Source organism: Natator depressus, chromosome 4, assembly GCF_965152275.1.
Source record: "Natator depressus isolate rNatDep1 chromosome 4, rNatDep2.hap1, whole genome shotgun sequence".
NCBI lineage: Eukaryota > Metazoa > Chordata > Testudines > Cheloniidae > Natator > Natator depressus.
The window spans coordinates 2897614-2912029 of NC_134237.1; the positions used below are offsets into that span (position 1 = coordinate 2897614).

General features: G+C 45.8%; 1 protein-coding gene and 1 long non-coding RNA gene across 3 annotated transcripts in view; one reads left to right on the plus strand and one right to left on the minus strand.

Annotated features, from left to right (window-relative positions):
• Positions 1 to 2416, plus strand: part of LOC141986120 (uncharacterized) — a 21471-nt gene extending 19055 nt beyond the window's left edge. For both annotated transcript variants that reach the window (XR_012639208.1, XR_012639209.1), the window contains one exon: positions 2045 to 2416. This is a non-coding gene — a long non-coding RNA (uncharacterized LOC141986120). The remainder of the gene's footprint in view (positions 1 to 2044) is intronic.
• Positions 1 to 13784, minus strand: part of ARL9 (ARF like GTPase 9) — a 19799-nt gene extending 6015 nt beyond the window's left edge. The window contains exon 1 of the mRNA XM_074950264.1: positions 13617 to 13784. Coding sequence (XP_074806365.1) covers positions 13617 to 13632 — 16 coding nt within the window. The 5' untranslated portion in view covers positions 13633 to 13784. The remainder of the gene's footprint in view (positions 1 to 13616) is intronic.
• Positions 13785 to 14416: the final 632 nt, after the last annotated feature.

Genomic DNA, 14416 nt, shown 5'->3' on the forward strand with positions numbered 1-14416 from the left:
GGGCCTCTGACAAGGTTGATACCGTTGTCTCCTGGGGAGGGACGAGTATATCCCTAGTGTGCGCAGGGTGTCTTTCATAGTGTGAAGGACTTGGTCGCTTTAGTTTTTTGGTGGTCTGCAGATCTTTGGGGATACCGGACGCAGACAGCCAGGAAGACCTGCGCATCACCACCGCAGTCGCAGTAGTGCGGGCTGCTGGGTCCGCCATGTCCAGGGACACCAACTGACCTTCGACAGGGACTGACTTAAAAGTCCGCTCTCCTGTCCTTCGGGATATGGGAGGCAAAATCAAAGAGCTTGTAGTAGTTGTCCTAGTCATAGCTTGCGAGGAGGGCGGAATAATTTGTAATTTAAATTGTAGTGCAGAGGAGATATAAAGCTTGCAGCCCAGGAGGTCAAGGCGTTTGAGGTCCTTGACTTGCGGAGTGGGCTGGTATTGTGGCTGTTTCGTTCTGTGTATCGCTGCATCCACCACAAGAGAGTTGGGTTGTGGGTGGGAAAATAAGAAATCTACCTCCTTAGTGGGAACATAATATTTACATTCAGCCTTCTTGCATGTTGGTGGGATGGAGGCAGGGGTCTAGGAGCTGATTCTAGGAGGAATTTGTTTATGGGTAGCACGATCTTTGAGGGCGCAGAGAATTGGACAATTTGAGGCATCTGTATTGTGTCTCCTGGACTTCCTCCAAAGGAATGTCCTGGCTGAGTGCCACCCTATTGAAGAGTTCCTGGAATTGCTTAAAATCATCCACATTTTGTGGAGGTGGAGGCATGAGGGCTTCATCTGCGGCTGATGGAGAGGCAGGAGCCAGTAAATCCAGGAGGGGTTCATAGCCAACATCTTCAAGAAGGGGTTTAGGAGCTCTAGATGTAGATGTTGCTGGAGACGGAGGCGCAGAACGGGCTTGCGGTCTGGTGGAAGGGGCATGAGGAGGAGTGGTGGCAGGAGCTGACCAAGGGCATATCATGCCACTGAGGCCAGGGCATAGGGTAGGAAAAGTGGGGCCCCACCCACAGGGGGACAGAGTAGGGAAACTGAGGCTGGTTCTTGTGAGGTGCTGTGCCTTGAGACAGATATGGCTCCGGTGGAGGAGGAGAATCAGGCGGGGAGAACTCTGCCTGCTGCTGCATGTTGTTCTCGCTGTCAGTGAAGGCAGCCAGGTCGGGGTGGTGAGAGTGGGTGTTCAAACAGTGAGTGCTCCATGTCGAGGAGTGGAGAGTCAGGCTCAGGGGCCACGGAGATATCCTGCTGATGCTCCCTGGGCTGCGGAGCTGCGGAGCACGAGCAGCAGCCCGCAGCGACTTTTGTTTAGCTTTAGTGGGAGCCACAGGCCGTTTGTAGGAGCCCTGCAGAGGTTCCGCGTCTGCTGCGGGGGTGACGGGCAGGCTCGGCGGTGGAACATGCTGCCAGCACCGGGTCCATCGTCGGTGCCGGCGGGACCGGTGCTGAGGAGAACGTCCCGCTGTGGAAAGTCGAGTCCCTGCTTTTGCGCCCGGTGTGAGCCGCGGCTGGGGTGCTGGGGTGGCCGGAGGCGTCTGCTCTTGGTGCTGTCAGCACTGAGAGTAAAGATCTCAGAGGAGACCCTTTACCCTTTTGAAGGTCTCTGCGCGGAGACATTGGGGCTTCCTGCCTCTTCGCCTGAGAGGGTGAAGCCACGCTCCCGATCGGTTCTGACTTAGCCTGGGAGCGCAAGGGAGAGGGTTCACCGCCCGTCTCCATAGACGGCTGCAGAGCTTTCTCCTAGTTTTCAGGTTGGTACAGTGGAGACACTTGGCAGGGACGTGTGTCTCGCGGAGACATTTCACACAGAGTGAGTGCCCGTCAGACTGCAGCATAGGCTCCTTGCAGGAGCTGCATTTCTTAAAGCCTGGGGACTCCGGCATCATGGAAGTATGATTGCCCAGGGGGAAGTCTCAACAGGAGACGAACGTGAGAGAAAAGTTGGTGGGTTTTTTTTAAACTAACAAACTATTCTAAAGGAAGGGAGAGAACTGGGATATATCTAGCTAACTATGTCTATTTCTTTCTACTTATTTCCTTCAGTGACCAGGGAAGAGGTTAGCACTGCCCCGACTCCCGTTTTCAGCTGAGGATGGTTGAGAAGGAACTGAGGGGGGTGCTCAGGCAGACTCTAATGACACCGCGAGATAGCAGCTGAGCGCGTGCATCCCGACCAGGCACTGCTACCAAAGATCTCCGATCAACAGCGCCAGGATGCACTGTCACCTGGAGTGGAGCACCCACAGGGTCAGCACTCGAAGAAGAACCTCTAATTCTGGGGGTCTCTTGGTTTGGGGATCTGACTTGAGACACCCAGGATCTGTTTTTTCAGAAGTGCTGAGCCCTCCCTACTCCAGTCAAGATGCACAGCCATAGGTGCTTAAGAAGAAAATCCCAGTGAACTCACAGAACTATTCATAGAATCATAGAATATCAGGGTTGGAAGGGACCTCAGGAGGTCATCTAGTCCAACCCCCTCCTCAAAGCAGGACCAATCCCCAATTAAATCATCCCAGCCAGGGCTTTGTCAAGCCTGACCTTAAAAACTTCTAAGGAAGGAGATTCCTGTACACTAGGTGAAAATCCTTGCTTAGGATACATTTTACTGACCCCAATATCTTCTGGATCCTGAGTAAAGCTGTCTGCAATACAAGGGCTGCAACACTGTACTTCCCAACTACTCAGCTGAGTCACCACCAGTAACACAACTGAGCTCAGCCTGCTCCTATCTGCAAAGTGGACTTTGCATTGCCTCTGGATTTCAGTGGGAGCAGCTGGCCAGTACAAGGCACAGGTGTGATCAGGCACTGCCACTCTGCGCAGCTCGCCTGATCCACTCTTTTAAGCGACCAGAGGATCAGAATGTACAAGCTTCCTCTTAGGCAAACTTCAAAGTCAGTGCAATACTCTAGTGGAGGTTGATGTAAATATATTAAAGGACAATTAGAACATCTAATCTGATTTCCTGATTAACACAGGCCGTAGAATTTCAACCAGTTACTAACAGAGTGCTGAACAACAGAACGCCTCTGTGGATTATTACAACTATACATATGTTGCATTTATAGCATGCTTTGCAAACATGGGGGCCAAATACTTCACAAATGGTCACTGAGTTGGGCCCCTGCCCTTCCAACATAAGACATCTAGGGCTTGATTTTCTGAGGTGCAAAACTCCAGCTGATTAGAATGGAGGCTGTGGGTGCTTCGCACCTCTGCAAATCAGGCTTCATGGTGGCTACCTAAAGTGAGCTTGCACATTTACAAACGTAGGCCTGACTGAATCTCACAATCACTCTGAGGTAATACACAGATGAGGAAGTTACTCACCTTGTGCAGTAACGATGGTTCTTCAAGATGTGTGTCCCTATGGGTACTCCACTATAGGTGTCTGAGTGCCCCTGCGCCTCTAGTCAGATATTTTTGATAGCAGTGTCCCATTGAGCCCGCGCATGTGCCCTCCCTCCCTCATGGTCTGCCTCGAGGCTATTTAGCCCTGCATGGGCGAACCCCCCACCTCACTTCCTTCTCTACTGCAGAGCCCTATAGAGGGCTCCGAAGTAGAGGGGAGGAGGGTGGGTTGTGGAGCACCCATAGGGACACACATTTCGAAGAACCATCGTTACTGCACAAGATGAGTAAATTCCTCTTCTTCTTCGTGTCGTGTTCCTATGGGTGCTCCACGGTAGGTGACTCCCGAGCAGCACCCACCACTGGAGGCTGGGACTTCGAAGTGGAGTCTTTTACTACAGAGAGTACTATGGAGTCAAAGATGGTGTGAGCAGCCAAATCTTCAGTGATCGCATAACGTTCTGCGAAAGTATGGACAGAGGTTGGGGTATCCCTATGGAATGTGATTGAGGTAAAAAATGACCTCGTGGAGTGCATATGGACTCTGGATGGAAGCAAGTAGCACCCTTGATAAGTGATTAATGCAACTAGAGTCCCATTTGGATAGTCTTTGAGCTGATATCACAGAGACTTTGGATCTTTCTGTGGACAAAAGGAAGAGTTTAGGGGATTTCCTGAAGTCCTTAGTCCTGTCCAAGTAGAATGCTAATGTCCTTCTAATATCTAACATATGCACAATTGTCTCCCAGTTGTCACAATGTGGCTTTGGGAAAAAAGAGGGAGACCGATCTGTTGATTCATATGAAAAGTGCAGAGAAAGTAGGGAGAAACTTGGGATATGGCCTTAGAGTTACTTTTTTTTTTTTTTTTTAAAAGACAAAGGCCGTGAATGATGGATTTCTCCTATGTGCCTAGCTGAGGTGATGGCAATTAGTAATGCTGTTTTCATGGACAGGTGTAAGAGAGAACAAGTTGCCCTGGACTCGGAGGGAGGTCTAGTCAAAGCCCTGAGAACTAGATTAAAGTCCCAGGCTGGAGCGGGTGGTGTCACCTGCGGGAAGAGATTCCCAATGTCCTTAAAGAATCTATGCATTAGTGGGTGAGCAAACACCAAGTGGGAAGCCGATTTCACTGCAAGATGAACCTTAAGGAAGCTGAGTGAGAGTTTAAAATGTAGTGCAAAATCAGAGGGAGGAAAGATGAGGTTGAGTCTGTGTGTTTGAAATGACGCAAACTTGGAGTCGTTTCCATTTTGTAGATATGTCAGCGGTCAACTTTTGGTTGTGTTGCAACACGTTCAGCTTGTCAGAGCATTCTGCCTCTAAGCCTTGGAACTAAGAAGGAGCCAAGCCTGGAGGCGAAGGACCCGCAGGTTGGGGCGAAGAGTTAGCCCATTGTTTTGAGAGCGCGGGTGAGGGATGGGCTGAAGAGAAACAGGAGGGCATATTGCCATCTGTGTCAGGTAAGGGAGCCAGACTTGTCATGGTCAAGAGGGGTAATCAGAATAACTCTTGCTTTGTCTCATTGAATTTTCAACAGAATCTTGGATAGAGTAGGAAACTGGGAAGAGACATACAAGTGGGCCCTGTCCCGTGGGAAGATGAGGGCAACTGCCAGTGAATGTTTCCCCAGGCCGGCCCTGGAGCAGTAACAAGGGCGGCTATATCTTGGAGCACCTCTGAATTCAGTACACACCCCTTGTCGTGAGAAAATTGCAACTGAGACTGTTGGCTGTGACATTCTGTATCCCTAGTAGATAGACAGCTGAGATGAGCATATTGTGATGGGTGCATCAATTCCAAAGTTTGAGTGCTGTCTTGTAGAGGGAGGGAGATCTGGCAGCTCCTTGGCGGTTTATACAAAACATACAGGTCACATTAAGCGCATCATGACCTTTGTGTGTTGTTTTTGATGAAAGGCAGAAAGTGTGCCCAGGCACTCCCGACAGCCCTTAGCCCCAAAAGAGTGATATGGAAGCTCATTTCTGTGGACGGCCATTTGTCTTGAACCTTGTGGTTGTGTAGGTGATTTCCCCAGTGTATTAGGGAGACGTGTCCCAGGGTGGTGAATATGGGTAGCGAGAGGAACACTGTCGCTTGTACTGCATCAAAGTTGATGCTGATAAAGTCTAGTCACTGTACCGGGGTTAGCATGCCACTACAATGAAGAGAACCTTGGAGAATACCCTGCGTGGAGCAGTCTGTGCTGAAAATGATCCTGCCCCAAAGGTAAGTAGTAGGAAATCTGCTGTACAATGGTTGTATTGAGATATGGAAGTAGGCACCCTGTAGGTTCAGGGCTAGAAATCAATCTCCTTGCTTTAGAGCTGGTCCTAACTGCTGTGAAGTAGGGCAAGGTGACTTCTGAGTGGCGTGACAGGTATACAGATGGCAGCTGATGCTGTAAGGTATCATTGTTCAGGCCCTCAACCAGCTCATCAAAAGTGCTTATAAGAGGCAGTTTGAGAGGTCACAGACTGGGGTGCTGCCTGTTCCCACTTTTGAGCCCTGGGCCTCTTACACTGTGGCTCATAGCACTGAAATGGTGGGGGTTGAGAAGATTGTGACCTGTATTGTGGTTGAGAGGTATATCTTCTCTTCTGTCTCACAATGTAGATTCCTAAGGGCTGTAACGTGGTCTGAGAATCCTTCAGGATGCGGAGAGAAAATCGGTCTTCTCCATAAAGAGTTTGGCCCTTCAAACTGGAAGTCTGTAGCTCTTTGGGCAATCTAGAGAGGTGTAGCCCAAAAAACAAAAACAACACAACCTGCCTCAGTACCACTGTCATGGAGACTGGGCAGGCAGCTGTAACAGCTACATCCAGTGCTGTCTCTAGGACCAGTCTGGCTATTAACTGACCATCTCTAAGAATGGTCTGAATCTGTTCTTTTTGTGTTTCCAGTAATGTTCCAGAAACACATTGGGTTTCCCATAATTAATAAAATTGTATTTGGCCATGTCAGTTTGGTAATTATGACTCTAAACAGTAATATTGTCGATGAATAGGCCATCTTGCTAAGCCTCATTGTATGGAGTTGACTTGGCATCATATTGCTTGCTTCGTGCATTAACCACATCCGCTATGATGGAGTTGGGTTGCAGATGTTGAAAACAAAGTCTGCCTCTTTGGGTGGAGATGTAGGGTTTTTGTTTTTTTAAAACACTCTGTTGCTGGATGGTGTGATGGAGGCTGGTGTCTGCCAGATGACTTTGGTAGGATCTAGAATCACCTCATTAATTGGGAGGACAATTCTAGATGAGAAGCTGGTGTGCGTCAATGTCAGAGCCAGCAATAGTTCTGTCCCATGTTCATATCCCACCTTTCTACTCTGCTTGACACTTCCCAGCCCCAGGTGCCTGTCGCAGCACCAACCCCTCCTCGCTCAGAGAAGCTGCTCTCCCGGGGGAGCCCAGCTGGACAAACTGATGCCGAATGGCAAGAGGCACTGCTGCAGGGCTAGTCTACACCACACTATATCCGCACAGCTGCGCCACTGTAGCACGCCTGATGAAGACGTGCCATGCCGACAGGAGAGCGCTCTCATGTCGGCATAATTACTCCACCTCAATGGTGTGGACACCGCTTTACGTCGATGTAACTTGCATCGCTCAGGGGGTGGCTTTTTCACTTAAGTGGTAGTGTAGACAAGTCCTAGGTCTGGGCATATGGCTTCCAAAGCCCCTCCCATATCTGCTCCGCAGGGTAGTGTGACGACAGAGCTAGGAATAAGATCTGGGTTCTCCCGTATGGCAGGACACAGCAGTATATGCCCTGAGTAAGCACAATCCTGCACCCACTGTGCATCCAGATTTCCACAGACTTCAACTGGGTGTACAACTGGGATACAGGGTTAGGCTATTATACATATTACTACAGAGGTAAGCCTGGACTATAAGGCTAAACACACAGTCACCTTACTGGCTTCTAACGGCATGTGTGTGGTTCACATGGGTTGTGGTATCACCACAACCCCTGGGATGCGCCTGGCACCTTGGCAGTGGTTTTGCTGCATTGTATTTGTATATCTGAACTCACAGGGTATTCACACAATTGTGGAACAAGGATCAGTTCCCCTTACACATGAGACCAGCCATCTTGGGTACTACTGTGTAGTAACTGAGGCCTGGAAAAGGCAGCTTGTTTTTACTTGTCTTCGCCAGACCTTAGACAGTCAGTTAACCTGAGGTACAATTAACTCGAGGTACTTTAACACACTGAGCATTTGTAGTTTGGCAGAGCCATTTTCCTGAGACAAATGACAATCGTTTGTAGCCTAGAACAAATGAGCCTTTCAAAAGGGGTGCCTTCACTAGGACAAAAGGTGTGTTCTTAACTCAGGTGTGGGCTACACTTACAGGTTCTGCCAGTTTAACTCACCAACTTAGTTAAACTGGCAAAGCCCTCTTGCTGTGGGCACAGCTCTATTGGTATAAAAGTGCTTCTACTCGTATAGCTTATGCCAGTTCAGAGCAGTGGCGTGGCTAGGAGTGGACGTTTGGGTGGGCCCCGACTTTTGGGTGGACGGGCAATGGCAGATGGTGCTAGCTTAGCTTCTTCCCCGACGCCACAACTATGCCTCTGGTTCAGAGAACGAACACAAGCTACTTCAGCATAAACACTTTGATCCCAGTATAACTGCCTCTACACTCGGGTGTTTACTGGTCTCGCTATGTCAACAAAGCCACACTCCTCATTGACACAGCAGTGCGGGTAAAGCTTTTAAATCTACACTAGGCCTAACGTGAAGTAAAATCTTGGGCTCTCTCTTCACTGCATAGTTAACCTGGGTGACTGGCCCCCAAGCCTGAGCAGCTGGATTAGCCTAGTCTGGGTGTGAGCATCCCCACAGCAAAGCCTTTCCCACGTTCTTGAGTCCTCGCTGTTTCTGCATTCACCCGTGTGTGTGACTGGGGGCACAGCCCCTGGCTCTCGGTGCGGTGACACACTAGAATTCCCATGTGACTGGGGGCACAGCCCATGGCTCTCTGTCCTGCCCTGTCAATCGTGGGAGCACTTGTCTATCCTTCGGAGGACACTGTGGGAAGGCAGTGAAGGACTATAAGCACTTGGGGGATTTAACCTGCATGCTCACGGCAAAGTGGAAGAATTCTAGCCTGAGTTAAACTGGAGCCCAGGTTCTAGCCTGTACCCTTAGGGGGTTTGGACCCTGGGCTAGGTGACCCCCTAAGGGTACAGGCTAGAACCTGGGAGGCTTTTGTGTGTGGCTGGTAGGGATTTGGGCTAACACCCAGGTAAGAGCCCAGGTTAACTGTGCAGTGAAGACAGACCAAAAGTTAGCTTATTCAAGTTAAGAACACACCATTTCTCCTACTGAAGACCAGGCCAAGATGTTCACAATCTTGAGTTAACTGGCAATTAATTAACTCAAGGTAGAAAAACCACCAGTGCAGACCAGGCCTGTGATATCAGCATACAATTGACTTCAAATCCTTTGCCTAATGCTTCGTATTGGTCAAAGTGGTGCACTTCATGGCAGTGATATATATCAGTGCCAGGAAACAGAAAAGTCAGAGTTATGATTATGGAATTCTTCACCAGCTGGCTGCTTGTTGCGGGGGCAGAGGGGGATCATGTCTGCTTAAATGCAGGGCCCTGTCTGTGTATTAGGCACCAAGCTGGATCTAAAATCTGCGGTAAGGGCCAGGGTCCAGTGCAGGCCAGAAATACTGGAGCAGCTTCAGGTATATTCGAAAAAGGATTCCTTGAATTAAACACAAACACAGATAACACCAGCCACGAGGATATCCCTGATTTATATTGATTTGAAAGTCAGTCTGTTTGATGCAGCTTCTAGATTTCCAGCAAGTCCTGGAATTTTGTTCTGAAAACACAGACCTGGTCACAGAAGTTGTGGAGGGAGGCTGGAAGGTTTGGGAACTGCAGAAAAACAGCTGGGATTAGGGCACCCAGGAAGCAGTGGAGACTTTTTGCCCCAGGGAGGAGACTTCCCTGTTTTAAGGAGGGGACAGAGGTCCCTTGTTCCCCAGCCCAGGAGCTTTTCACCCGGAACCACACTGCCCCCGAATTCCCCACTGGAGTTTCACCAGACTAGAGTGGCAAACCAGGCCCTTGATCTTAATATGTTTTATTTCCACTGGGAGAAGCATTGCACATGCTGCAAGGTTTTTGCAGCTAGAAGCTTATTTTTAGTTCCCATCAGCCTCTTCTGAGAACAGAGACCTCAGAAGGAGAGTCACCCTAGCCGTTTTCAAAGCTCCAAAGGGAAAGCTTAAAAGATTTATTCTAATTGTGTCACTAAAAATTATGTGTCTTATACCGGATACGTAATCAGTTATGAAGCTGTTATCTGAGAGTCCGATAATGTATTTCAGGATTGAGAGGATGCAGACGCATAGGAAAGCAAAGTTATTACATAGAAAGTTCCGGTTTTTTTCCCAATGTATGGTACTTACCTGGTCCCAATTATCACAGTACCTGAGCACCTCTCCCCTCCATCAAGTAAGGAAGTGCTATTGGTCCAACTTTTTATAGGCCGCAAGGCCAGAAGGGACCACTGTGATCATCTAGTCTGACCTCCTGTATAACACAGGCCAGAGAACTTTCCCTAAATAATTCCCATTTCACAGATGGGGAGCCTAAGTGTTACACACACAGAGCCTAAGTGGTCTGCCCAAAGTCACACAGAGAGTCTGTGTCAGAGCAAGGAATTTACCCAGATCGCTCAAGTCCTAGGCTTGCCCTAGCCACTGGGCCATCCTTTCTCCCTATAAATCCCTTCTTCCTCATGAATGCTAAGGACTGCTGCATCCTTAATCCTACTCTACCACCAGGAGTCAGATGCTCCCAGTCTGGAATATTACAGTGGCCTCTCCCACAGACACATCATTCATTGCTATGGAGATAGTGTCACAGTGGCACACAGATTTTAAAGGTATTTAAGCTCCTAGTGGTATTTTTGAAAGCACCTAAATGCCTAAAAAGCCAGGTGGATAATGAGATTTAAATATATATATCAATATATCTCGATTTTTTTATTAAAGTTATACTTTTTCTTTTAAAAAAAATGATCTGTTCAAACAAATCTGAAATCATGAAAATTTCTGTTAAGGCCTAAACTTTACTATAATCTATTTAAATCATTTTCATTACATAAAAAAAAAAATAATAGTCAAGCAATACCTGTTTGCTGCCAAGTTTTAAAGAAAGTCAGACTATGGAACTGGTGCAAGTCTCTGGCCAAGCAGAGGTTGCTGACGTGCTAGACAGCAGCAGCCTCTTCTGCCGGTGCAGAGACAATATTTTCTTTCAGTTTATTCAATTAGTTCAGTTAAATGACTAGCTCATTCAAAGTGAAAAAAACAGGAGCAGAAAAAGCAGGAAAGTTTGTTGACCAATCTATGAATAAAACTGAAGCATGAGAGACTGAGATCTGCTAGTTCTAAAATCTTGAAGGACATGGTGACCAGAAACAATCAGTTCAACGCACTAGCTTCAGATCATACTTCCTTTGTTTATTAAATCAGTTTTAAAAACAAAATATGTTTTGATCAGCTTAATTTTTTTCCCTCATGAATCTAGTACATTTAAGGTAGTTTTATTTAGCTAATAGAAAACAATTTTAAAATGCGGATTTTGTGCATTTAACTGAATTCCACTTTCCATCCAAATGCAGCCTGACATAGATCACAAGTAAACGAATAATTATCATCTAGTAAAGAAGAAACGTGTCCATATTTTCTAACATGATAAAAAGAAGTAAAAATTAAGAATCTCAGTAAATGTAAGCAAAGCTATATAATTGCTTAAATAACTATGTATAGCTATGGTATATTCCCCTGGTTAGCAAAAAAGTACCAAAATATACCTCAGCCTCTCTTTAGGAATACAACTAAAAAGTACAAATACAAAACAAAATTAAAATTGATTATTTAAATCAAAGCTTCCTGCTTGCCGATTTAAATCGCTGATTTAAAAAACCAACCTACCCTTCACAGACACTTTTGAAAATCCCACTAGGCACCCGAATACTTTTAAAAATCTGGCCCTATATTTTCTAAATACTGGATTTCTGTTTGCTTGGTTCCTTTTAGTTCTCATAAAAGATGGTGGCCTGACAGAACAGCAAACTTCTATTTATCCACCAATGAAGTAAACAGGCAACACTATAAGTTCCTATATATTGCCCTGCCAACACGCCCCACTCCTACTCTAGAGAACAGAACTCTGTCTCTATGTACATTCAGTTATTATTATAGGTGGAGCATGAGCAAAGTTACATAAGGGTTTCCATTCTGTTGCTTACAATTTGTCAAGCTTTTCTGTTCTGGCTGAATATAGGGAGGGTTGTTCTTCATCTGGGAATGATGTTGTTCCCCTTAAATTTTAGTCAAAACAGATCAGTAGTTTCCAGAACAAAGAACATGGGGAAAAAATACACCTTTTCAATTATCAAGAAAAGAAAGTGTAACTTTTCTCTAACAGCTCTAGCACATCCACGGTACATAGTAAGAACTAGACATTTGGGGTAGAGATAATCCTGTGGTTACAGCTGGGCCTGCCTTTTGGTGGTATGATCTGTTAAAGTATTTTTAAAATGTGCTTGGAACACGTGTACTGGATTTGGTAATGCCGTTTTAACGGTTTGCCAATATGCATGCATAACACAAAATACCACAGGCCAGATAAGTAAATAGATTAGATAGGGAGGTACAGATTTGACTGACAGAAACTGAACTAAGACATCTCATTTCACAGAGGTCACTAAAGAGCCACCAGTTAACAACAAACTTCAGTTACTACCAGCCAGGCCTGGATAGGAAAGGACAACTCTGAAATGAAAGGTTCTGTCAAGTATTGCCAGTCACCTGAATCAAGCAATTCTACTCTACAAAACTGCTTTGGATATTAATATAATGCATACTTTGGGCTCAGCCAGAGCATCCTCCACTTCCTTCCAAGTCAATGGAAGGTGCAGGTGCTAAATACCTCTCAGTGGATATTTTGAGGATCAGGGCCCTGTTAAGGAACTGTTTCAGTCGGATATTATAAATAACCCAAACGTACTATAGCCAGAAACAAAACTGCTTTTAGACTGTTTTCATGCATTGAACTAGTGTATATTTTTCCCAGTGAAAATTAAGTTTTTAAGACCTCCAAAGTGGTCACAGCAGCTTCTTGTTTGTAGACTCAGTCAGCATCCAGAGTCCACCCTAGGAACGGTCTGGAGGAAGGAAGGGATTAGCCAGAGTTCAAAGGGACACCAGCTTAACAGTAATTAAGAATTAAAACAGTTAGCGTTCCTGTGGTTTTTCAACTTTACAAACATCAGAGGATCCTTATTCTTTCCTAGCCTTAGAGCGATTACCCAGCCCTCGTGCCAACGCTATACTTAGCTAGACACGTTCTCTAGTGAAAAACACTAATTCATAGCTGTAAAACACAACTTTCTTCAACAGTGTCACTGTTTTGGGTTATGTTAGCATTCTCTCACATTCAGCCAAAGTCATCCCTAATGTAACTTCACTGGAGCTATGCCAGAAAAGACTTTGGCTCCATGTTTCCATTTAGCATATGGGCACACGTGCATGCACTTTGACGCCAATGTATTTTCCTAAGCAAGGAACAATGCAGAAAGATGTAATCCGTTAATAAGCACCATAGCCGTACAGTCTTCACAGTGTCCCAGAGGACAGTGTGACAGCACATTCCTGAAATTGGAAGGATTAAAAATGGTGGGTCTATAGAGGGATGGTTAAAAAAAGGGAGCTTCTGATTATGAAAAAATTAATACACCAACTATGTACCCAGCAAAATAGACAGGACAGATAGATATTTGGTTACCTTTTACGTTATACTCAGAAAAACTATTGTAAAAAAACCAGCACCTCTGTCCATTTTTTTTTGGAAAAGTACCATTTGATAGACATGCCTGGTCTGTTAAATACCTGTATAGAGAGATTTCACTCAATTTAATAAAATCACCAGAAATGACATGTTGTTGGTGTTGTAATGATGCTCACACTTTATATGGTACCACCCTGTTAAACAGAAAGATCTGATGACTATATTCCTGTATAATGTCTCTTTAGACAAAAACTCTCTGTTGTAATGATTATTTTGTTTCTGATACTTACATGGCAAGGATCTGTAAACTTGTTTAAACTTCCTAAATAAATAAATAGTTAAAAAAATGAAGGGTCTAAGCGTTCTACCTAAAGCAAAGCTCCCATTAAGTATAATGAGAACTTTCCTTATGGTACTTATTAAAATGCACGCACTTACTTTCTAAGAATTCCATCTTGGCCTCTTCGGTGTTGATGCAGACCGCATTGATGCCCTCTGTGGGAGCTGTACTTCGCTTCACATGGTTTGTGGCCAGTGAGTGGAGAACGCTGGTCTTCCCCGCTCCGTCCAGGCCCAATACTAATATCTGTTTGCTTTGGAGCTTACCCTGTGAAATAAGAATGAACATGTTCTCTAGTGCAGCAGGAAGAGGGTGAGTAGGCTGGTCAGCATACAGGTCTGCAGAGAATGACACTATGAAGTTTTGTAGGACTAGCATTACAAGGAAGCAAGAGAACTGATCTGTCTGTGTGTGGCTATAAGAGAAAAAAAACTCAAATATTAGTCAAATTCTAGCAAGATGAATGCAGTAGGGGCCTATGCCTGCACTGGGAATAGAAAGGCTTAGAAATGTATCAAATTAGAGCCTGGTCCTGCAAATAGCTATGAATACGCTTTCTTTATACACTGAATAACCCCACTGTCTTCAATGGGACTACTCAAAGTGTGTGAAGTTAGCTCGTTGCAGGGACCATCGTCAGTTTGTTTGGAACGACTTCCGTTGTCCAATATCACAGTCATTCTGTAAAAGAGAAGCCTCCCCACCTGCAACGTGAGTGGGACACACTGGAGCTCCTGCAGTTTTCCCAGCCCCCATTAACAGAACACTGCCATGTCTTTCGGGAAAAAAACATCTTAGTCTCCTTTATTTATAGACACCCTTTTAGAAGCCTGAAAATAAGTGTTTCTCTACAAATACCAACACGTTCTCCTTGGCAAACGCCTGTTTCTTCTGAGCT